At 32.8% G+C, this 24,759-nt stretch overlaps 4 protein-coding genes and 1 long non-coding RNA gene across 6 annotated transcripts; 3 read left to right on the top strand and 2 right to left on the bottom strand.

The window, feature by feature from the left end:
- Nucleotides 1-2,368: 2,368 nt before the first annotated feature.
- On the top strand, nt 2,369-3,788 carry LOC124535288. The gene is made up of 2 exons (XR_006966803.1): nt 2,369-2,898; nt 3,427-3,788. It is a non-coding gene; the product is annotated as an uncharacterized LOC124535288 (long non-coding RNA).
- On the bottom strand, nt 3,536-8,666 carry LOC124535287 (glutathione S-transferase 1-1). Its single transcript, XM_047111460.1, has 6 exons — nt 8,472-8,666; nt 8,138-8,280; nt 7,524-7,657; nt 4,505-4,571; nt 3,789-3,992; nt 3,536-3,704 (listed from the first exon to the last, which is right to left on the bottom strand). The coding sequence occupies exons 2-6, from the start codon at nt 8,276-8,278 to the stop codon at nt 3,552-3,554; spliced, it is 699 nt and encodes a 232-aa protein (XP_046967416.1). The 5' UTR covers nt 8,279-8,280; nt 8,472-8,666; the 3' UTR covers nt 3,536-3,551.
- Nucleotides 8,667-9,529: 863 nt separating this feature from the next.
- LOC124535252 (secreted protein C-like) lies at nt 9,530-10,871 on the top strand. Of its 2 annotated transcripts, XM_047111386.1 has the most exons (2): nt 9,530-9,811; nt 9,902-10,871. In XM_047111386.1, exons 1-2 carry the CDS (start codon nt 9,687-9,689, stop codon nt 10,764-10,766), a joined length of 990 nt encoding a protein of 329 aa, XP_046967342.1. In that variant the 5' UTR covers nt 9,530-9,686; the 3' UTR covers nt 10,767-10,871. The 2 variants fall into 2 exon arrangements, with proteins under 2 accessions (XP_046967342.1, XP_046967341.1); XM_047111385.1 differs by having other exon boundaries at nt 9,530-10,871.
- A 172-nt stretch (nt 10,872-11,043) lies between these two features.
- On the top strand, nt 11,044-13,909 carry LOC124535035 (F-box/LRR-repeat protein fbxl-1-like). Its single transcript, XM_047111058.1, has 2 exons — nt 11,044-11,312; nt 11,455-13,909. The coding sequence occupies exon 2, from the start codon at nt 11,487-11,489 to the stop codon at nt 12,543-12,545; it is 1,059 nt and encodes a 352-aa protein (XP_046967014.1). The 5' UTR covers nt 11,044-11,312; nt 11,455-11,486; the 3' UTR covers nt 12,546-13,909.
- A 144-nt stretch (nt 13,910-14,053) lies between these two features.
- Nucleotides 14,054-24,264, bottom strand: LOC124535034 (phenylalanine--tRNA ligase beta subunit). Its single transcript, XM_047111057.1, has 12 exons — nt 24,047-24,264; nt 23,899-23,954; nt 23,638-23,792; nt 23,066-23,222; nt 22,553-22,729; nt 22,112-22,291; nt 21,743-21,918; nt 21,271-21,420; nt 20,567-20,699; nt 19,393-19,603; nt 16,650-16,802; nt 14,054-14,446 (listed from the first exon to the last, which is right to left on the bottom strand). The coding sequence occupies exons 1-12, from the start codon at nt 24,102-24,104 to the stop codon at nt 14,295-14,297; spliced, it is 1,758 nt and encodes a 585-aa protein (XP_046967013.1). The 5' UTR covers nt 24,105-24,264; the 3' UTR covers nt 14,054-14,294.
- Nucleotides 24,265-24,759: the final 495 nt, after the last annotated feature.

The following is a 24,759-nucleotide window of genomic DNA, read 5'->3' as shown; positions in this document are numbered from 1 at the left end:
GTTAGTTGTTAGACCTTGATTATAATTACAACTAGCGACCCGGGCGGCTCCGTACGGGTGGAAAGCTTATACAAAATATACTACAGAAGGTTTTTATATACCTACAACATTCACAGCTTTTTGGTCGTTAAACAATACAAGCCGCTATGTCTCCGCATTTTAAATTTGTAATATATTCGAAAATATTCATTTAAATTACATGATGTAAACAGCCCTATTGACATATGTATATTGCACAATGTGTATAAGGTAAAGTAAGGTACGGTAATAACATAAGGAATAAGGATTAATGCTGTATTTCTTAAAATCGCTTCGCAAATAAGCCATTATTTCTCTTAAGAGACAAATAAAGTCGGACTTTTGTAGAACTTTTTAAGGTGTACAATATTGTACTAAATTATTTTGATCTATCTCCTTGAGTTCAGCCAGCGTTTACAATGTAAGCTCAAAAATGTGTTTATTTACAACATACCATTAGAAGGCTCCAAAACTTCAGTATTTCTCTATCTAAATATTAAAAAAAAGGGTATCAAAATCTGTTGAATATTTTTAAAAATCTAATCATACATAAGGACAGACTGGTAACGGGAAGTTACTTTATTTTATATTTATTTATTTGGCTTTATCATATTCCTTAAACTAATAATAATCTGTACTGAGAAATTTAAAATATAAAGTAGAATGTTCTGCTTTTAATTTATGTAGGTAACGTTAATTGATTTCCCTATTACGTACAGTTTCAAGTCATCTAAAGGTTGATATTTTATGTTCTGATATTTTAATTTCTTGTGTAAAGTATGGAAAATAAAGAGAAACCCGTGAGGAAGACTAAAAACGTTCATATAAATTTCTGATATTAACTATATAAAATAATTTGTTTTTTTACGACATCACATCAGAAACTATTGAAATTATAAGTGTTTCTTTACTATATTGTCCATGTTTTATACACACACACCCAAAACATTCTTCTCAAATCACTCTATTTATTAAAAAAACCGCATCAAAATTTTTTGCGTAGTTTTAAAGATTTAATCATACATAGGGATATAGGGACAGAGAAAGCGACTTTGTTTTATACTATGTCCTGATGGTATATATATATTTAAGCATGAATATTGGACTAACAAAGTGCCATTATTTTGCATATAGACAGATTTTTCGAACCTATTATATAAAATATTACAATAGAGTATTATGTAGCAGTAAAAAAGTGTATTGCGAGTCCCTAGATTAGATCCCCAGGAATCCGACGTTCTGGTGTGTATTTTATTAAAAATAGTACGGGAAGTACGGGATATATTAAGATATAATTATAAAATATTAAAAAAAGAAGAAAAAATTCGAAAACTTTAACACGGCAGCTATTTCTGTTGCGTAGTTAAATTTTATAGTTTTTGTTTCTAATAAATTATGGTTATGATGGTTATGTCAGGAATTACAGTTATGTAGGAAAGAATTTTAATAATAAAAAATGATATAAAGTGAAGTCGTTAGAGAAAATAAATAAATGCAATTACCTATCTTATGAACCAAAGAACCAAAGAATATGTAGAATTGGCATTTGTACGTACCTAATTTAAAATATTTTATTTAGATTAAAGTTATCATAAATTAAAAAGAAATGAAAGAAAGACTGTCAAAAGTCTATTTCGATTCGACATACTTGATTAACGTTAAAAAATGGCAATAATTTATTCTAGAGAGTAACGTTTATATTATTAAATGTTTATAATTACTTTGTTTTTTATTTCATTATAATATTTTTATCTGTTTAACATGTCAGAACGTAACTGGAAGTCTTAGGTACTTAGGGACTGGTAATTTAGATTGCACTCAATGTGTTGGTATGTTTGTTAATGTAGTGTAAACTCAACAAATTCAATGAACTTCTAAACAGATCGGATAAAGTCAAAATATTCACCGAAGATATACGAAAAGAAAGAACCATTTACGGACATATATAAAAATTAGTTAAAACGTACACATAAATAACAACTTGGCCCACAATTCTACTGACAAATTGACAGCTTACCGCAATTGAATCGAAGCAATCGTTACGGTTCAATCATTTTCCTATTCTACAGACAGTCAAAGCTGGATCGGAGTATAATCGGGATCATATCGTAACCGCTTTGTATAATTTGATTAGTTAGGTTAGCTTGTTACGATTAAGCTAAGGTTAATTTTTCTGCAAATATTCGACATCGGTACGAAATAGAATCAGGAACGTGTCATTGCCGTTGTAAGGAAAATAGAATAAGCCTTTGGGTCACGTATATCTTGCTAAAAGTAATGGTGTATTCAGACACAAAATAAAAAAATATAAGTACACCAATTGCAATTTTATTTCCAAAATGTAATCGTTAAAATTGAAAACACTATGAAAATACATATACCGACACATTTCGATACACTTAGTTCAATTACAAAACATTAAAATGTTTGTTTGTGATTGAACTTACAAATGTAACCAGTTATTTATAACTGGTTTAAAAAATAGCATCCTGTGTGATCAATATTGGTAACGGGGCCCAGCACTTTATCTGTACATTAGCACTGTGATGCATTTATGCGGGTGTGTAGCAAGTATGTGACGCACATATAATGGCTGTCTCCACCTCACCCTGCATCAGTCGGCGACTGTTTGTCAGTGTCATACGCAAATTGCCAACCACAATGTCTCGTGCAAGTTTTGCTTTATTACTTGTTTGTTTTGTATGCCTCAGCGAGTTAGCATGCGGATATATAATACGAGGTAGAAACGCTGACCGTGTTTTCACTAAGGAAATGTCAGCTCCTCAAGATTTAATTGATGGCAATAAACTCAGCCTCGATTCAGAAGTGCTTGCTCCAGAAATCCCACTTAACAAAACGTGTAAAGCAATAGGAGAATTCGTAAGTTCACTTTTATTTCATTTGATTAAATATTTTTCATGTGTAACATAATATGTTACATATTATGATTTATTTGTTTTGTTTAGAAAGAAAATTCGCCATGCCCAAACATTAACAACAACATAAAAATTACCAATTTTAGCGATGTGTATTAATAGCTTTGTATATTATATAATTTATTCTTTCAATAAAAAAATGTAATTGTATCAAAACTATTTTTATAAGAAACGAGTTTACCAAAGTTCATTACACACTTTTCAAATGTAATGTGACCTTCAAGTCGTAGATCAACTTTTTTTAAATATACATAATTATATCTATCATAACCAAATATAATGCTAATTATATAATTTACATATCATACAAAAATATATCAATATAAGTAACGTTATAAAAACTTGATTGTAATTTTTTTTGTCATTTTAGAAGTAATGTTATACAATAAAAAAGAAACATAGAAACTAAGTAAGGTTAAGATTGAAATATAAGCACTCAAACTTAATATATTTAATCACATTTTTCTTTCAGTGCATGAACCATAAAGACTGCTGCACCAACGCCTGCTTAGGTTATTTGAAAAGATGCGTTTCTGGTTAAATAATTATGTAAACACTGTTCAAATAAAAGAGAAAGAGTATTGTTTTACATTTTATTTAATTTACTTTACGGATCGGATGAATAGGGTGGTTAAGATTGCTTAAATCCGGAGGATTTGCCGCAAAGTGCTGGATTTCTTTCATCGCATCTTCCGAAATTTTCCATAGTTCCGGATAATCATTTTTAAATTTATTGTACCAATTATAAATCTGGAACAAATAATGTATGAGATTAATTTGTTGAATTAATATTATTGACATTGACAGTGTAATCAAATATATGTATTAATTTACTTTTGTGTATTTACTGAAGTCGAATCCGATAGCTTCCAAAGTCATGGTGGAATTGAAAAGGGGGAAATCTGCAATCGTAAGATGATCACAGGCCACATGACTCGTTCCCAATTTCGACAAGTAGGTTTCAAACACTTCAAGTGCCATTTTGACCTTCTTAAGTCCAAGGTCAGTGCGTTCATAATCAAAGAAAATCGGCGCCATCTAAAAAGAATATTCATTTTAAGCTATATATGGTATAGGTGATTGAATAGCACCTTCCCCCGTAGGTACTGAAACTGTTCGAAGTATACATAATTTAATACACTCATAGTTCGTTGCTGAGATTTGGATCATAGAAGCTTTTTTCCTTTTGTGTTGCTTGGACTAGCACACCCTAAGTTCTCCCTTCAGCATGTTTTGCTGTTAAAAACATGAATACTCTTTGGCGAGAGTAAATGTAAGACTCAAACCACTACCAGCGGTTGAATACCTCTGTACAGGCCTGCATTAAACATGTCTTAACAATGCAATTCTCGAGGCTTCGTTCCTTTTACTTCTTTTCTAAGATCTACTTTTCCTACCACAACGAAATTAGTTTCATAATTACGATATTACTTTTTTTATATATGTTAAATATAAGTACCAAATTATTTTATGACATTCTGTTTTATTCACTTAAAGTTAATAAAAATAAAATTTAAACATAGAAAAAAAGTTTTAAAAATAAATCTTACGGTATATGCGGATATGTTGGCATAATATGTTGAAAGGTTGAAACAAAGCCGATGATTCACGACCGCCCTGGGAAAATAGTAAACAGATTAATTTTATCCTGTTATTATAATGATTGCAGTCTCGTTGTACTATTTACACTGTGTTTTATTTTGCTGATAAAACATTTATTTATGAGGACACAGATATGATCTGGATTTGTAAGGAGGTATTTGTTAAAGGTATTGTGACATAATTGCCTTTTACAATTATTCGATCGTCAACCCACTACTTTCAAATAGTTGTGTGCTGAGTTGTATGTATCCTACAGGTTATTCTTCGAAGAGTATGCTTATAAATTAGTTATTTTTAGTCTATTACCATTTAATTATTCAAAATTGTATCATCACCAAACCCTATATATACACGAAGCTTTGTGCCAAGACGTGGAAAGCTCTATCATTGATGAGCTAAACTTTACCTGACTTAATTATAAAATTTTCAGAGAATTTGGAGCTAGTTATCTACAGTGGTTTTTGAAAGAAAATTGGTAGTGTTATTGCTCTTGTTGAAATGTTCTAGTCTATTCCATTCCTGCTGAGATGGCCCAGTGGTTAAAACGCGTGCACCCTAACCGATGTTTGCGGGTTCAAACCCAGGCAGGCACCACTATTTATATGTGCTTAATTTGTGTTTATAATTCATCTCGTGCTCGGCGGTGAAGGAAAAAATCGTGAGGAAACCAGCATGTGTCTAATTTCATCGAAATTCTGCCATATGTGCGTTCCACCAACCCGCATTGGAACAGCGTGGTGGAATGTGTTCCAAACCCTCTCCTAAATGGAAGAGGAGGCCTTATCTCAGCAGTGGGAAATGTACGGGCTGTTACTGTACTGTACTGTACTATTCCATTCCATTTTTAATAAAGAATACCTACCTACTTAACATAATTAATGGTAAAGTGTGAGGAATGTATTTCAATCAGAAATTAGTAAAATAAAAAGAATTAATACTATGTGAGTAAGACGCATTGTTTCCGATCGTATTATGATTGTAAAGGACTAAAGCGTGCCTCTGTATTTGCGCACATATTTGCTTGTCCTCATACCTATCACCTGAGCAGTTTGACTATGACACGACCCTTTGAATCCAGACCACCTTAATATAAGACTTTAAGGAATTATTTCTAACGTAAATATTATATTGTATTCGCAAGATTGCTTTGTTCTAAGCTTTCGCGGGCTTAAACTTAACAACAAATACCATGCAGGTATAGGTGCATATAACATCTTTTCTAATTTGTTATGGCACAATAACTAAGTAATATCGTATCTAGTTAGTTATACATAGATTTATGCGTTTACATTTTTTTAAAAAGACCTTTTTAACTGTAAAACGTTTTATTAATAAGGTTTAAGATATTCAATTGACAAGTATATTTAGGTACTTATAGTACAACAGAACTTAGATGTAGCATCGGCAAATTCAATAAAACCGATTACTGGTGATATAATATACAACCAATAGAAATAGCTCCCTATCGCGCCATTTGACGCTATTCGTCGCTATAGATTCTTGTGAAATCGATGTGTCAAATTGACGAATTTATAAGGTCATATAATATTACATGTTATTAAGTCTGTGTAAAGATCATATTTACATAAGAAATAAATATTGATAATTTGGGATATCGTACTTAATTCGGACGTTTTACGAATTTTGCCGATGCTACATTTAATTTGTGTCGTACTATACTTAGATAGTATTTGGCATTATTATACATATAATGTATTAATGTAACTATGTTACTTATTTTTTTTCCTTTGTTTGTAATTTTTATAACATTTATTCGGAATAATGCAAAATAATAAAATTAATAAAATGTTATTTTATCCTGTTTTAGCTATGACAATAAAAATTATATTTCGAAAACCGTTATAAGTATTTATCAGATTCTTGTTTACAATAAAAAGTCTAACGATACATTTGTGATTGTTGTCTGTGCTACATACGTAATATCTACTACGGGTTTTGTTAAAATAATATAAAATATCAATCGGAGTCAACTGATAAGATAATATGTCCTACATTTATACATTACGAACGGTGTTTTCATTAAATTTCCATTTGAAAGTCTTTCTAATCGGTCCGAACATCCAGACTAGTTACCCACCCACCTATGTATGCAATACGTTATAAGTAGGTCGACGACTCGGTCGACGGTCGGTACGCCTGTACGTATAGTCTAGAATGCTTGATTAAACACCACGAAATCAAAATATAAATTCATTAATTAAATAATATATTGTTTTTTAATTATTGATTAGACAAACAATAAAACTGTAAAACAATAAAAAATTACAGAGTCTTATTATTTTAACGGTTTACAATTTGTAAGTGTCTTAAAACAAAATGTGAAATGTATTTTTTGGTAGTGTATCATGTATAAACAATACAAGTAAAACAAACTATATTGTTAGTTCGTCAATCCGATTGACGGACACATCTAAAATTATTAAAAACTAAAATGCGAGGTATTTTATAAGAGCTCACTAACTCTTATAAAGTACCTCGCAAGTCGCAACCAATATAATAGAAATATTTATAATGGATAGCAGAAATCCTTCAAATATTTTTTGATAAATAAATTAGAAATTAATGTCAAAATTGTTATTTTGACATTAATTTCTATATCTCGTAACGTAATGAAAATAAACAAAATTATCTCAAAATCAAAATTATAACTCGAGGGAACTGCCGATGCCTTTACCACTGCGTGTATCATAAATTTCATTGATTTTCACCATTTTTTCAGAGTTAATTATCCCATCAAAGCGATTATCAGCATCATATATGTAGTATTTTATAAGAAAGGCTTCCTAACACTTATTAAAAATATTTTACTATACAGATTGTAAGTGAAATAAGGGCATAGTAATTTATTTCATGTGTCCTACAAGTAAACTTCTGTTAAAAATTATATGCTTATTATAGGCATTTATCGCATTGCGTTGCGTATAATATGTACGTTAAAGGATTTACCGTAATTGAGGATCCCGTGGGTACAGTTCTGAAGTCGGTTTAAATTTATCGCAAATGTATTGCAATATAGCATTACTTTCGCCGAGAAAAAATCCATCATCGTCCAATACAGGAATTTCTTTTTGTGGATTCATCTGAAAGTAATATTTTATATCAAAATTATACGTACTTAATTTATTTAATTTGGACCATGTGATATTTTACAAATATATAAATACTTTAGGTTTGTTTTTATATATTTAATTTCGACATTAATACTATGTTTTTTGAGTTGTTATATTTATATCGAAAATAATGCAGCAGTTATGGGTGTTTCAGTATTATGTAAATCAGGTTCTAAACAACTCTCTCGTATTACGAACGTTGATTCCAGTGAAAGTAATACCTGGGTAGTAATAGTAATACCCAGTTAACATTCGCTATGAATATAAATAATTCGATTTAAAATGCAAATATGTATATAGAAACATTAGGCCTAGTAGATTACTAAGTAGATTATTAAAATAATTCTTGAATTAATAATTATTTTAAACGTCGTCCTGTCTTGACTCTGTTATGATACCTAAGTATTTTATTAGTTTTCAATTTTCAAGAGTGTTCTATAAAAACCTTACCTGCGCATATTCAGCTGTCATATGTTCACCCTTTCCAAAATCGACGTTGATCAGCTCAAAAGGGATATCCAACCATTTTAAAGCTTGTCTTACTGATAAAGACGGCGGACCATCTGATACACCATATAACTTAAGCGCCATTTCTTCAAATAAAAAGAAAAATATTTTTAATTGATAGTTATTTGCTGTAATGTAATTGTGACAAACATTTTATTGCAATTTCGTTCAATGCGGAATAATGTATGTATATATATTTTTGCATTAAAGTATGTATAAACATAACATATACATTTGTATAGCAATGTAATAAATTATTATTTAAGCTTTTAAATACCTCAATAATGCTTGCACAGAACGAACGAGTGTCTAGGAACCAACACTAAACACGACTAGCTCCATTCACTTGGCCTCGATGATTTTTGTTTTTTTTTTTTATTTCTTATAATTTATCTCATTATCAACACTTCCTTATATAAACAAAAATAATTATTTATATTTTATTTGAATTTTATTAAGGGTGGGTTAAATATATATTTATCGGCTTATTTAGCAAGATTTAAACTTTGTCGTACATGAAGGTCATTGACATACTTCATAAAACCTAACACGCTTTTAGAAGATAAAAGAAATCTAATAATAATAAATTAAAAATTAAAAATGCGAAATCTTCTAATGAATAAAACGAATGCAAGGACCTTTACAATACCCTATACCTTTATATATTATCATAAGTCTGTTGAATTCCAAGAATATGTAAATCGAACAACTGGCGCTGGAGCAGTGTGATTAAGATCCAAATCTTCTTACTAGAATGGGAGGTCTTTTCCCAGTAGTGAAATATATACGGGCTATTAATGTATGGTAAAATCCTGAACTGTTCGTAAATGTACAAAAAATAATTACCAGACAATAATAATGCCAAAAAACACCTTGACATAATTGAAACTAAATAGATGCTGTGGTAATTCTTTGTTATCAATTATACAAACCGAGTCGAGAGGACAATTTTGTTGTAATTTATGAAAAACCACAAGATGGGTTCCTTGTAAACAAACACTTCAATGAATTTATTAAAACTCAATCCATTGTATAGTGTCTGGGTCTTAGTTACTGTATTGATTCTTTCAATACTGTTAAATCCAAACCAATAATCAGATGGGCAGTCACAAATAACGTCCATGCTAATTCTTTATATGAATGACCAAGACTTTAAGTACAATTTTACGTATCATGTAGAAATATATGTTTATTTCTATTAAATTTTTCGGTTAATAATATACCTACTATTAAAAAAATTATACATGTACTTAGTGTGTTTGTATATTTCAAAGTAAGATAGGTATGAGTATATATTTAATTTAAAGTAACAATAAAATTACTAACTTTTTATAAACATAAATAAAACAAATAAAGTTGGCATTAACAAGATCCTCAGCGAGCAGTAGTAGGGTTTAGGGTGTTTGTTGCGTAATGGCACGAGGTGTTTTCTCATGAAAGTTATAAATTAAGTCTATCTAAGAGTGCACCGCTAGTGAGAATTTGTTTCAAAATGGGCACATTCGTCCAATATGTTTTGTGTTTAATCAATTTATTGCTTGTTGGAGCGATTCCTAATAATCTTTTCTCTAATGCCGTGTTTGGAGTGGAAAACATTCGATTACGTCGTCAGGCTGGGTATGTTTACGACCGTCCATCTCTATCTTTCAATTTGCCTTCTCAAACTCCTGTTGGTTCGACTTCGACTCAAGCCACAACTGTTGACAGGATATCAGCACAACAAATGTACTATGCATATCCCGCACCAACCAGCGGCAACACCGGCAACGTCGGGTACTCCAACACTGACTCTACAGGAGCAACTTCAACAGAAAACTCAGGTGCGGCCGGATATAATTACGGAAGTGCGACGCAAAATACTGAAACTGGATCAACAGGCGGTACTGACGATAGTAATATTAACAGTGGGTACACGAGTTCGGGCACCACAATGACTTCAGGTGGTTCGTCGGGATATAGTTACAGCGGTGGGACACAAAACACTCTTTCAATATCGCATGGAGGCAGTACATCTCTATCATCAGGATCTAGAGGATATGATTACAAGAATACAAACTTGCAAACAGTACCTAATTCAGGATCTACTGGTTATAGTTCTTCGTCTTCAGGGTCAAGCTCTGTCATATCTACCGGTGTCTCAACAAAGGCCCCAGAATATTTACCACCTACTAATTCTGGAGGAGGTAACATAGGTCTTAGCGTACCATCAAATATTCAAACTGGAACAGCGAGTGTTATGCCATCAGACATATATCTACCACCGACAGTTTCTATGCCACAACTTACTCCATCAGTGACTGTAGAACAAACCGGGGGCAATGCTGCACAAGTAAGCGGCCCGACAAAAACCTATATTCCTCCATTAAACACCCCTAGTTCCACTTATTTGAAGCCAAGTTCCGGTCAGCAAACTTCGAATGTTCAAAACACCCAATCACAAGTAACAGTGACATCAACAGGGAATGTGCAATCGATACCCACGCAAGAGTACTTACCCCCGGTAATTACTTCTTCTGGAAAGTCTGGATCTGTTTTTACGCCTGCAGCAAAGTATTTGCCACCTGTTTTTTAAAAGATAAACAGGTAGCTAAAATATATCGTCATAAATGTTTTAAATACCTTTATTCAATGTAACTTTGAATTTACTGATGATATAAGTGATGCGTATTTATTTTTTACAGGGATTATGATGTTTTTATAAATAGAGAATAGTAAAAATATATCTTATTTAGTGTACTTTAGTTGTTTTATTACATTCTCTTTTATATAATTCAGTATACAGATATTATTGATTTATTTACAAAATATTTTTTTGCTTAAAACTAAGCGCAGACGTCAAACGAATGTCAGTCATCTAATTGTCAGCGAACATCGTAATACGTCATACGAAAATAGCATCAAGTCAAAGATGAAAGTTATTTTTAATATTTCTTTAAAAAAATAATAGAATACATTGTTTTATATTTTAAAATGAAGCTTATTTACACATACAAAGTGCTATACTTCTCAAAAGATTTTTATAAATCGTGAAAACGCTGAAGGCAAAGTTTACAAAAATTATGATTTTACTAAAGCAAACAGTTAAATATTCTCGAATAGGAAGCAAAGTAATTCCAAGGTACGCTTTGTATATCATGGTTGTTATTGGAGCGACTTAAATTTAATTTACAAATTATTGTGTTATGCTATATATGTTGAAAGTATTTACAGCATTCATACAAAAGGTTAAGTTTAATATGTCTTTTACATCAAATTTTCAGGACTGTCAAAGGGTGGGCTAAAGCAAATAAGAATGGTGCATCTCGAGGTGACAGGTGTGCCACAATACCCTCATGCGTTAACAATAAATGATCTGCCAAATGAATTACTTATATACATATTTTCTATGATTGATTTTGAATCACTGCTGGCGGTGGCTAAAGTGTGCGTGAGATGGCAACAACTCTGCTTGACACCCTGCATTTGGGATAACACACGTCTCATTGTATGTATGAAGAATTATGTGAAAATAAGTGATAGCATTGTGCCTTTTGTGGCTAAATATTTAAAAAATGTAAAATTACAGTACTTTAAATTGTATTCACAAGTCAGGTCTTCCCTTATTAGCTACTGTCCAAATTTGACTCACCTAGAAATAAGTATATCTCAAGTTGATAGTTGTATTTTTGATGATTTAGGCTATTGGCCTAATTTAAAGTTTCTAAGTTTCCGCAACTCTTTGATAGTACAAAATGCTGAAAATGCAAATGGTAATTTTGTTTATCACCTGCCATTTGAGAAGTTGAAGTATTTGGAAACACTAATATTATCCAATTTTGCATTGACCCATGGTAGCTTATACAGTATGTTACAATGCATGAATTTAGTAAGTATTAATATGGAAAAAATGAAGAATATACCTGCAGACTTCCTTGAATCTTTGCTAAGAACTAAACAAAACACTTTAAGAGCTCTGCATATTTATGGTGATACATTGAATGATGATATAATTGCATCAATATCTAAATGTAAGGCATTACAAGTCTTACACATAATGACCTGCAAAACATTGTTTGATTCTAGTTTATTACATTTTTACCGATTAAAGAATTTGCGGTCTTTAAAATTACGCCATGGATATTTCTCTACAAATGCATTACTGGCATATTTTTCAAATAATATATTCCAACACCTAACATATTTAAGTCTCTCTAGATGTCACCATGTTACTATGCAAGTAGCTAAAGTCATAAAAACCAGTGCACCAAACTTAAAGGAACTCTCATTCTATTTGTGTCCATTTATAATAGGTCCAGATTTCAAAAGAGGAGAATTACAAAGAATGTTCAAAATTGAATTATTACTTGACTAACTAAATTAATCTATATTTCCATAAGCAGCTTCGTTGTCCGTCCCCTTCACTATACTATAGTATACAAATTAAAAGTATTTCTTTTAGTTTTCACTAAAATTAATAAATCAATTTAAGTGTTAATAATTTAAATATATTATACCATTACAGTGATTGCAACATATTCATTAATTAATGAATTAATCTAAAATATTAGCAGTTGAATGTAGTTGCTGTGTAAATCAATTACGTGATGTATGCAATGTATTTTTTTAATTCTATAATTATTTCTTGTTAAAGTAAAAATACCCTGGTATTTTTAAAACTTAAGTTTATTATTCTAGTAAAATGAATGCCGATATGTGCAATAATGATGCATGTGACATAATAATAGTATTATAAGGTATTGGCATATACTATATGCATGGATGTTGTGTTAAACTTTTGTATTACTGGATGAATATATTACTAATCCAAATTATTATAAAAATACTTCAGTATTTATAAAATAGTGAGTATTAAGATGTTAAACAACAAATCGTAATTTATGTATGATATAAATTTACATGAACAGAAAGATTAGAAATGTTTGCAGTTCCGCCTTTTGTGTAATGTTGATTTATCACAGAAACTCTGAAAGAAGTTTGAATAAATTATAGTATAATGTTATAGATTCAATAACATATAATGCTCTGACAAAAGTTAAATGTGGTAAATAGTATATATTTAAACATTCAGCATGTTTGGTTATGTTTCTGTGATAAACTTTATAGTCAAATAAAATTCAAGTGCCTTATAAAGGGAAAATATGTAATAATCAATTTTATATTGGCCTAAGTAATATACTTGTTGCTATAATAATATGGTTTATACAAACCATAAAAAAATTACTTTTTATAACACATAATGAAAAAATATTATGAAATTTACCACATAGTATTAATGTTTTTAATATTGATAGAAATCTTAATGCAATTTGACATTTAAAAATTAACAGAAATTGAATTAAATATCCTTTAAAATTATGCTTATAATAGAAACACTCTTGAGTTAAGATAAAACCCACTCGAATCAATTAGTCTGATCAGTATAAAAATTACCTTTGTAAGTTTTTTATTTTTACGATTTTTCGAAATACGGATGACATAATCCGGAAAATCATTTGTATGCTATGAGTTGACCTCAGTATTCTATGTATTTTAAATTGCTAATTTTATACTGTAGAATTCAATTGTACAAAACAAAAACTATTTAAATTCCCTAATTTGACATTTTAACTAAATTTAGTGTCTACTTATCATCTGTGTGTATAAAATTTAATTATATTGTTATTTCGTTTGTGCTGTTAATTATCATACACACAATAAAATTAAATTTCAAAATGACTACATTTTTTAATGTTTAAACACGTATAATTTTTCAATTCCCAAGTTCTATAAAGTGTTTTGAGACTTGATTCTGTTTCATAAATACAGTTAAAATAAATAGTAAGGCTTCTAAACTTAGGTGTGAAAATAATAAGCCGAAAATAAACATTTGTTAAATATTTAATAAAAAAGAATTTCTGTTTACTTACATTATTATCTATGCATTATACATTTCAATGTGTTGTACTGTGTATTACTTTAAACAAGATGAATATTATATCAGAGGAAATGGTCCAGAAACAGAGAATGTTGATGACACTAATCCATTGACATATATTTACAAAATGTGACCAATTCTTACAAAAAGAATTCTGAAGTTAAAATGATAGCATTATATATCATTTCATACAAATGGTTCAATGTTGATTTCCACAGCTGAACATGGATTGGTTAATTCAAATGCAGTTAAGACGTTAGGATGAATTACTCCTATCTTTCCAATAACTCGACCCTGGAGTATGACTTCAGCACACCGACCCGGGAAATATGCAGGATCTGAAATTTAAATTTAATTCATAGCAGATATGATAATCATTACATTTTACAGAGAACATATAAAATTTCAAAACAATACTTATTAAACAAATAATCATAAAGATATACACAGAAATAAGTAATTTAAAGGCATGTCATGATTCATGACATTCAGCTTCACAGCAACATGCCTTTGTGAAAGTCGCAGGTATGGTCTTTAACACAGCCTTACATTTACTAAATAATTGAAGGGATTTTTTCGCGAATTTGACTAGTTTCCATTTAAACACTATTCAATATAAGACATACTTAACACTTCAGCTACTAAACCCGTCTTCGCGCGTGTAGTATAATGTCTATTGGTCGGCATTTTTTCCGACCACTGCAACACTAATCATCACGTTACACACTTTGACTATACTTTGTTCGCGTTAAGAATGCCGTGAGTTGTCAATGTTTACCGGCTTTATTCCGCCCCCTGACCAATCAAATCTTTTTTAACAGCAGGGTAAAGGTGTATGCATATTTGTGTTAAAATTCCAACAAATTGTATTTGTTTTAAAGACTAAGTATAATGAATTTACCGCCTCCTACCGAACGTGGGAGGACCAGACTCACCATGCCGGCGTCTATATGCCGGCGTGGTACGCTCCATGGCGCTGTATGGCGCACCAATATGGGTGGATGCTCTCACCGCTCGAAACAGGGCGCTTCTTCGGAGACCACAGAGGGTCGTAGCGGTGAGGGCGACTCGTAGATACCGTACAATTTCGTGGACAGCGGCAACGCTTCTCGCGGGTGATCCACCCTGGGAACTCCAGGCAGAGGTACTAGCGGAAGTGTACCGGTTCCGGGTGGAAGCCAGAGCGAGAGGAGACCGTCCAGGATCCGCGGAGGTGGGGCGAGTAAGGACTCTTGCTCAACATGCCTTTATTCGCAGATGGGAGGAGGACCTGGGGTCTCCAACAGCAGGCCAAGCGACAGTGGAGGCGATTCGGCCCCACTTGAGTCGATGGATAAAGCGAAGTCACGGCACACTCACATTCAGACTAACTCAGGTGCTTACCGGACATGGTTGTTTCGGGAAGTACCTGCACAAGATAGTAAGGCGGGAAATAACACCCGCCTGCCAGGCGTGTGGTGCGCCTGTGGACACGGCGTGTCACACCCTGATGGAGTGTGCCGCTTGGGGGCCTCAGAGGCATTCCCTGGTGGCGATAATCGGCGGAGAACTTTCGCTGCCGAACGTTATAACCGCCATGATAGACAGCGAGAGGTGCTGGAACGAGATGGCGTCTTTCTGCGAAAGTGTAATGTCGCAGAAAGAGGCTGCGGAGCGAGCGCGTGAGGAGAGTGCCGCCGCGGATTCGCTTCGACGAAGAAGACCGGGGAGAAGACAACAGCGCTATGCGCAGCTTCTCCTCCAGCTGTAAACGTCGCCGGGAGTAGAGATGTTCTCTGTACCCCGGGAACTCCTCTAGCTTGGAAGCTCATGGTAGGCCAACCGTCGGGACGTCACGGTAGAATGCGTAAGCGATCCCGTGATGCCCCCCCTAGAGACGGAGTGGGTACCGCTGGTTTTTTAGTGGGTATTCCGGTGCCTTCAGCGCTGGCGAGCCCCACATACCCCCCCACAATACAACATCATGTGGGGGAAACGCGTAATGCGTTTTTCCAGAGATAAAAAAAAAAAAAAAAAAAAATGAATTAGAAAATACACATTAAAATAAAAAATCGAATCGGGGTGTTTAATCAACAAAATTCTTAACACTATATACAATCGTTTGCGAATTTTCCCATCGCGATTTAGAAATTTACATATTTTGACATAACGTCATCTAGTAGCTATAGGCTACATTAATTATTACGTGTACAGCTTGAATAAATTAAATATAAATATATAAATAAACAAAATTTAAATAATAAAAATAAAAATATCAGTTAATAATTAATTAAATGTGAACTTGACTTTGTAATTTGAAAAGATTTGATTGGTCAAATGGGGCGGAGTCAGGCCGGTAAACAATGACAACTCACTGCATTCTTAACGCGAACAGACTATAGTTTCCATTTAAACACTATTCAATATAAGACATACTTAACACTTCAGCTACCAAACCCGTCTTCGCGCGTGTAGTATAATGTCTATTGGTCGGCATTTTTTCCGACCGCTGCAACACTAATCATCACATTTCAACCAATGTTACACACAATGACTAATTACCTTCGCATTGTCGGAGATAGTATCCGAGTTCCTGGTGCCAGGGCAGCCGCAGCATCGCGCACACGCGGTCCAACAGTCCGTGCACGAACTGGAAGCCGGCCGCGCGCCCGCAGTACACCGCGCACAAGCGGCGCTCGTTGCGAGCGCCAGTCTCTGCCCCGGACACACATATTTATACCCGAAAACATTTCCTATTGCTGACATCTTAAGTCTGCCATTCGCGAGTCGCCGCAGAACTCTATTGATAACCTAATCATCATAACATAGTAGCGTCCAACGTCAACAGTTGAGTGAGAACCTGCTTTTAGATTTTTTACCGTTTCTTTGTGACCATAATTCCCCGTAAATCCCATAATTACACATATGGATGAAAAATTAAATACCACAGGACTTTCTTTAACTTATAATTGTCAATTTTAAATAATTTCATTCCTATTTATGGCGCGGTATTATTTTTTTGTTATTCCTCATTATTTTGGATTTGGACCAAATCACCTGCATATTATACGTATGATATCCCTATTTTAATTTAAATAATCCCACCGTTTAGACCAGGGGAGGTAAACTTAATCAAACTCAAGATCTTCTGGTCGCTAGACAGCACCTATACAATCATAAAATTTTAAATGAAAGAGCATATCTCAGTACACAAATATACACGGTTATTGGTAATTCGACGTACATCCGCTAGGAGGTGAAAGGAGTGATTATTTGCAATAATTTTAACCCCCATATGCATGATCCAAAAGTGAACCATTTTTGAGTTATCACGTTTTTTAGCAAAAATCAAAAATTAATTTAGAAAAAAATATCAATAATAATCTATTTTTTTTTCTTGTTTTATAAAAACGAATAAACACTGGATATTTGTGAATATTTAAACAGTCAATATCAGCCCTAATTTAAAAAAAGGCTATATTATTTCAATAATATCGTTTTGAGTCTCCCATTTTGAAATTTGGGCGATCAATGTATGCATATGGTGGTTAAAATTATTGCAAATACTCACCCCTATCACCTCCTAGCGGATGTACGTCGAATTACTAATAACACTGTATACAGTAATTTTTATTTTATTAAGTTGCCAAATATAAAACATAAAATTATTCTTGGTAAGTAATTAATTAGAGTAAGTGTTCGAACATCTTTAGCTAGATCAGCAAAGTAAGGTTTGTAGTTGAAAATTGCCAATCTTAAGGTATATGCGTGAATCGTTAGTGCGTCTGTCAAGCAAGAACGATGTACGATAAACGAAATCTACTTCCTCACTAACTAAATCACCTTAATTTATGTCGTGTTCCTGGCAGGAATGTAATTGTAGGTCGACTGGATTCAAAGTTGCGATCGACCGGTTGGCTATAATATGTATAGACAATGCGTTTTCAAATTATATCAATCAGAAAATCAAATTTTATTAAGAGCGCTTATGCCTCATTCGTCCTTTTTTTACGACACTTTAAAAACATGTCAGCCAAATATTTATCATTTAATTAAACGAAAAATACTTTCGAAACTTATGTAAAGTAACTTATTTTTGGTTTACAAGGCTCTTTTTAATCTATAGAAATGATCCTAAATGACTTGTAAGTGATTTCTGTAAACACTACATAAACAAGCAGATAACCTTTTCTACAATGTATTGATAAAAAAGTATTCATTAGTAATTTTTGAGAAAAAACGGAATGAAAACCAGACTATACGCATTATATTAAGCTTCAACCTTAATGTTATTTCTACAAAACTACATAATTACCAAAATAACTGATACAATCATAAAGTTAAGTTTTTGATTTTTTTTTTTAAATATATTTTTATAAATTACATTTTATTATGCTTATTTATTTTTTTCAAAATTACCTTTCAACATTGAAACAGTACACAGCTGTGTTGCAGAACATAGTAAAACTATTGATAGTTGACCTCAACAAGTATTCAGTATATACTGATTGGTCGTAACTATAGAAATTATAAGCACCGTAAAATTTTCGCTTACTATGAGTGACAATCGATTTTAACATTTTACTCTTTTTTTATATATGATGTGAATGTATCAATTTTTTTAATGAATTCAGTAAAATAAATAATAGAACTCATTCTAGGTGATAAAAGTGTATATGAAATTCCTTTTAGATATTTTCCAGACAGCTGCTCTATTTAAATATTGTTACATTCATTTAGAATTGTATTGTCCTATTTCCTAATATTTTAAGATGAAGACAATGGTCCAACTTGCCATGGTTTGAAATGCTGTTGATAAATCTTTTATGTGTTATTGAACCATAAGAGCCTTAGTATCCCAGATGTTTCCATAACAGAATAAAATGTAAAATTGTATTACTATATTTTTATTTTACTTGCGTATATAATGTAAATGAGTAAATTATGTTAACTCTATCATTTTTATTGTAACAAAATGTATAAATCTTTGGCAGATACAGATAACAATAAAATATATAATATTATTTATTATCTATAATTTAGTCCTTGGAAAATGTATTGCATTCGATTTTATTAAAATCTTTTTTTAATTGTCTTAGAATTTTTATCGATGTAATAACACATACCCGCTGTCTCATCCTTTATCCAGATAACGATAAAATATATAATATTATTTATTATCTATAATTTAGTCCTTGGAAAATGTATTGCATTCGATTTCATTAAAATATTTTTTTACAATTAAAAAAAGATTTTAATGATCTAAGACAATTCTTAGAATTTTTATCGATGTAATAACACATACCCGCTGTCTCATCCTTTATCACAACATCGCTGATCTCGAATAGTTTGAGGGGCAGCGGCATCTTTTTGTTAGCTGCAATGGTCTTGAGCAGGCCTGGCAGCAGCACCGTACGGACTACTTGGAATTCCAGTGTCTTGGGGTTGGAGATGTGAACGGCGGGGACATCTTCGATTTTGAGACCAAGTTTAGTGGCTACGTCGTCTCTTGAGCACTGAAAATCAAGTAAACTAATAAAATTTCGATGGAGATATTGATCTTAATATTATTATCTAATAAGATATGCCGGGGAATGACCCAGGCTTTGCAGCATTATAAGGTTTAGATGGATGAGAAGACATTATATCAAATTTTTTGTGAATAAAGTAACAGCCCGTAAATTTCCCACTGGTGGGCTAAGGCCTCCACTCCTATTGAGGAGAGGGTTTGGAACATATTCCACCACGCTGTTCCAATGCGAGTAGGTGGAATGCATATGTGGCAGAATTCAGATGAAATTAGACAATTTTCCTCACAATGTTTTCCTTCATCGCCGAGCACGAGATGAATTAAAAACATAATAAGCACATATGTATATATAGTGGTGCTTGCCTGGATTTGAACCCGACATCATCGGTTAAGATGCACGCGTTCTAACCACTGGGCCATCTCAGCTCTTCTTTGTGAATATGTATGTAAAAAAGTTAGTACAGTCTGGATAAAACTTTTTTTTGAGAAGTTTTTAAGGGGAACATAAAGAGTCACGTACCCTTAAGTACACACATATAATACACTCACCAGCAGCGTTGCAGCTCAGAAACGAGCATACAACAACAGCCTGTAAATTCCCACTGCTGGGCTAAAGGCCTCCTCTCCCTTTGAGGAGAAGGTATGGAACATATTCGACCACGCTGTTCCAATGCGGGTTGGTGGAATACACATGCGGCAGAATTTCTATGAAATTTGTCACATGCAGGTTTCCTCACGATGTTTTCCTTCACCGCTGAGCACGAGACGAATTATAAAGACAAATTAAACACATGAATCAGCGGTGTTTGCCTGGGTTTGAACCCGCAATCATCGGTTAAGATGCACGCGTTCTAACCACTGGGCCATCTCGATTCATCACGACTCAGAAACGAGCATAAGAAATGAATATTATTTTACACACAACACGTCGACCGACGGGCATACGCACCAGCGTGAAGGTGAGCGCCTCGGTGTATCCGGCGCGCGCGCACTCGTGGCGCAGCTGCTCGCTCAGCTTGCTCAGCGCGCACTGCGCGCCCGCCGCCGCGCCGCGCGCCTCCACGCGCGGGATGCGGTTGTAGCTGCACACGCACGCCCGTCACTACGGCCCTACCCGCCCATGCTAGCGACCTCTTTAATCGTACGGTTCGGCATAGGTCGCAGATGGTTATGAGATATATTTCTGTAGTTTGGATTACTATGGGTATAGTATGACACAACTTAGATGTCGCATCGGCAAAATTCGTAAAACCGATCACATCCGAATTGAGTACGCTATACCAAGTTGTCAAAATTTATTTCTCATGCGAATATGATCTTTGCACAAACGTAATAACTATTAATATCATATGACCTAATATATTCGTTAATTTGATACGTGGATTTACATGCACTTGCTTTCTCTGACGCGCGAATCTGTAGCGACGAATAGCGTCGAATGGCGCGATAGGCAGCTATTTCTATTGGTTGTATAAATCGGCAGTAATCGGTTTTAATTTCATTCCATTGCATTTTCCGATGCTACATCTAATTTGTGTCCTACTATACCTCAATCGCATCAAATCAAAGTAAGTTTATTGTGTTTCGACATCCGTACGGATTACGGCAGTAGCATAGTTACGGTATTATCATTGGACAGGAACCCTGGCTCACCCGTAAGCGATGGCGATGTCCTCGTAGAGGTCGCAGGCGTGTATGACGTCATGTCTCGTGGGCGGCACGCGCACGCGCAGCGCGTCGTCGTCGCACGTCGCCGCCAGGCACATGCGCGACAGCAACGCGGCCAAGTGCGAGCCGCTCTCGCTGAGACATGGGCAGATTTGCAAGTTATCATATTTAAATAAAACTAAACTTTTAAACATCCCGACGTTTCGAGCACTTTGCAGTGTTCGTGGTCACGGGTAGACTGGAAAGGAGGAATAAAAATAATTAATATACGCGATTCATCCGTTATAATTAGTTTTATTTAAATGTGTAATAATCGCGAAAATTTAAGGCAACATTAAGTTATCATATATTTCTCAATATCTATTTAACTTTTATTTCATTGCAAACACTTATGAGACCTCATAACAATAAATTTATACTACTATCAAAGTAGCTTATATGATGAATGCATATTTACCTAATTCCAATGTAACCATTAGCCTTATCGACATTCACAATTTCCTCTCTGTACTGCATTTGTGGATAAAGTTCATATGTGCCATCTGGAGCAAACACTTTACATTGCTGCACTTCATACTTGTTGGTGCAGTATTCAGAGAACATGCATACAATCGTATCCAGCACGATTATTGCCTAAATAAAATAAAACCATCAATTTTAAAATTTCATAAATACAATATGAACATTATAAGGGGTTTTGGGGCAACAACAAACAAGCAAGTCATGATGTATTTATAGAACTGTCATTTTTATGATTTTCTGTTTCTACGAATTTATTACATTTTAAATTGTTAATTAATTATAACTAAACACTAGTCTGATTTACCTTAGTGAGATCAGTGGCTGTGCACTCAATAAACACATTCTTTGTGTTGAGAGTGATTTTTGAATGGTCACCATTTATAATAGGCGGCATTGACAAAACAACACCATTCTTGTCTTTGATCACCGGGTACACTGGACTATCTTTGATAATATTTAAGTATTGCTTCAGTTGAGCATGGCTCTGAAAATGACAATATTTAAATGTATACATAGAATAATATTAAAACATTAAAAGGCATGAGAAAATGAATAATGCTCCCATAGCCTATGACTAATGTCAATAACCTGACTATGACCAATGCCAAAAAGTGTCAATGTAATTTATTTTAATCATACTATTCTGCCCATATATATAGAATAACCAAGGTGTATAATATATTCCAGTAATGTTACTGTTAAAATGAGAAATTTTATTTACATTAAACATTTAAGATGTACTTACAGAATACAATTCCATGAGTTCAGCTGCTGTCATTTCCTTAGTCTGGTTTAATGCTTTGAATTTGATTTCGCTCGGCGGGAGAGCATCATACACAAATGGTCCTTGGATAGTATCTAAATCATGGGTTCCAATTGCCACAAGTGTTCTTTTTCTACATATATTTTGATGTAATTTATCCTGTAAAGGAAATGAAATGAAATTTACTACTTGTATGAAGCATGTTTTTTCAGGAGTTTAATGAAATGTTTATAGGAGGAATAACATTATTTTATTATAATCATTGCAAATAAATGTATTAAATAAATAATCACTGTCACTGGTTACACTTGACTTAGCATGAATCATTATCCAAATGGTCAAAAAAAACCGTTACAAGATTTTATTTTTGATATGATTAAATTTTACTTCTATTAAGCTTTTATTTAAAATATCCTTTGTTTTTTCACTTTGATGAGCAATAAAGCTTAATTTTTATTAAATTTTTGGTTTATTTAGAATAAAATATAACAATACCTGTAAATCAATAAAGGAATCATAACTTTCTTTAGTGAATGAAACACCTTTGAGTACGGCTGCTACTGCATAGGGTCTAATTTGAGCAGTTGCTGGGGTTAAATGAAGTGAATTGCAGTCTTCATATTTTGTAGTTTTATACACAGGTGGCTCTTTTCTGCAAAAAATAGTTTTGATTAAATCAACAAACACTTTCATAATTATTATGTTATTAAATTTTACATTAATCTATTAATTCAATTCAAAACAAAATATTCCATTGAAACATTTGTAGTAATAAAGATAAAACATATTCTGGTCTAGGGTACAATACTCATAGCAGGTCAATTTGTCAGTCTATTTATCAACAATTTAATTTTCATTGTATAAATGCACTGTAGCAGTCTCAATATTAAATACTACTAGCGTGTAACTAGTGTGTCTCAAAATGTATCAAGTTAGTCTCATAATCTTATGAAACAAAATAAACAGTGTGTTAACACACACTTGTGTTAGGCTACTGTGATAAAATTTATTCAGAGGGATTTAAATGTTACCTATATTGTAAAATATTGAATTCTATTACAACTCACTTTCCTTGAAACACTAAAATCCCATTAACTAGTCCTTCTAGACAGAGCAAGTCATATCTATTAGCAGGAATGTCAATACGATACAAGATCTCTTCTGATACACCTGCACCAGCTTGGTACCCCTGCTCTTTAATCAACATCTGTTTTTCTGTTGTCTAAAATTAAACAATACTCATTTAACACGTGAATGTGCACATTTTGCATAGTTTATATATACACATCCGAAACTTATTGAAAAATCACTTTTCGTTTAATACTTACAACTTCATCTAACTCTAAACCAAAATCGAAGCATAGTTCTTGGAATTCTTCATCAGCTGAAATGAAGGGAAAGGAGTGCTGGATTTATAACTTGGTTTTATGTTTGGTTTCAATCAGCAATTTGTAAAATTGTTATTAATCAACTTACTGTATGATTTGCCTAATGCAGCAAAAAGTGCATCACGTTTAACTGAAATTGTCGGCATTTTATATAAGCAATTAACTACGTTAATTTGTCTATATTTTAAATGACATTAAATACAAATTATATTCGATGCTTAAAAATATTAATAAATTATTATTTCAAATATATTCTGAAAACGCATGTACTATAGAAATATACACTATACAGTATTAACTTCCAACGGAAGTACCTACGATCTGTATGTGTCAGGTTACTGTCATATCATATGTCAGTGTCACTGTTTCATAAAAAAATCTTTCCTTTATACACTTAAAATTCATATAAATATTATTATGAAATAAAAAAAGGAAATAATTGAATGAAATTACAAAAGAAAACATTACTTTTTGATATCCTAATTTCAAAACTAACATAATGTATAATTTATCATATACTCGGAGTCTGTGAGATAATTTATCATATACTCGGAGTCTGTGAGATGTCTTGTGTAAATGTCTCATTATAAACGCGTTTTAGATGGGAAATGGTTTTCTTTCTATCCCGTATGTGGAGAATAGTTAGGTTATTTTTTATGAATTAGGTTCAGTTTATAAAAAATACATATTAATATTCATTTATTTCTACTGCAATGCATTAATACTGTTGCATAAATATGAGAAGCGGTCAAGAGGAGTAACATGTATCACCGTTACATTATTTTATGAATATTAAAAAGT

Source organism: Vanessa cardui, chromosome 14, assembly GCF_905220365.1.
Source record: "Vanessa cardui chromosome 14, ilVanCard2.1, whole genome shotgun sequence".
In the NCBI taxonomy this organism is placed as follows: Eukaryota; Metazoa; Arthropoda; class Insecta; order Lepidoptera; family Nymphalidae; genus Vanessa; species Vanessa cardui.
Note: the sequence above shows the minus strand (reverse complement) of the source record. Positions and strands in the feature narration are given on the sequence as shown.

Excerpts from the sequence above, each read along its gene's own strand:
- LOC124535287 (XM_047111460.1), bottom strand. The coding sequence starts at position 8,278 with ATGGCGCTTAAGTTATATGGTGTATCAGATGGTCCGCCGTCTTTATCA. Across the intron at positions 3,993-4,504 it reads CCAACATATCCGCATATACC|ATGGCGCCGATTTTCTTTGA; the intron begins GTAAGATTTATT and ends TATTCTTTTTAG. Across the intron at positions 3,705-3,788 it reads ACTTCAGTAAATACACAAAA|ATTTATAATTGGTACAATAA; the intron begins GTAAATTAATAC and ends TATTTGTTCCAG.
- LOC124535252 (XM_047111385.1), top strand. The coding sequence starts at position 9,687 with ATGGGCACATTCGTCCAATATGTTTTGTGTTTAATCAATTTATTGCTT.
- LOC124535035 (XM_047111058.1), top strand. The coding sequence starts at position 11,487 with ATGGTGCATCTCGAGGTGACAGGTGTGCCACAATACCCTCATGCGTTA.
- LOC124535034 (XM_047111057.1), bottom strand. The coding sequence starts at position 24,104 with ATGCCGACAATTTCAGTTAAACGTGATGCACTTTTTGCTGCATTAGGC. Across the intron at positions 23,223-23,637 it reads ATTTTAGTGTTTCAAGGAAA|AAAAGAGCCACCTGTGTATA; the intron begins GTGAGTTGTAAT and ends TATTTTTTGCAG. Across the intron at positions 22,730-23,065 it reads ATTCCTTTATTGATTTACAG|GATAAATTACATCAAAATAT; the intron begins GTATTGTTATAT and ends TTTCCTTTACAG.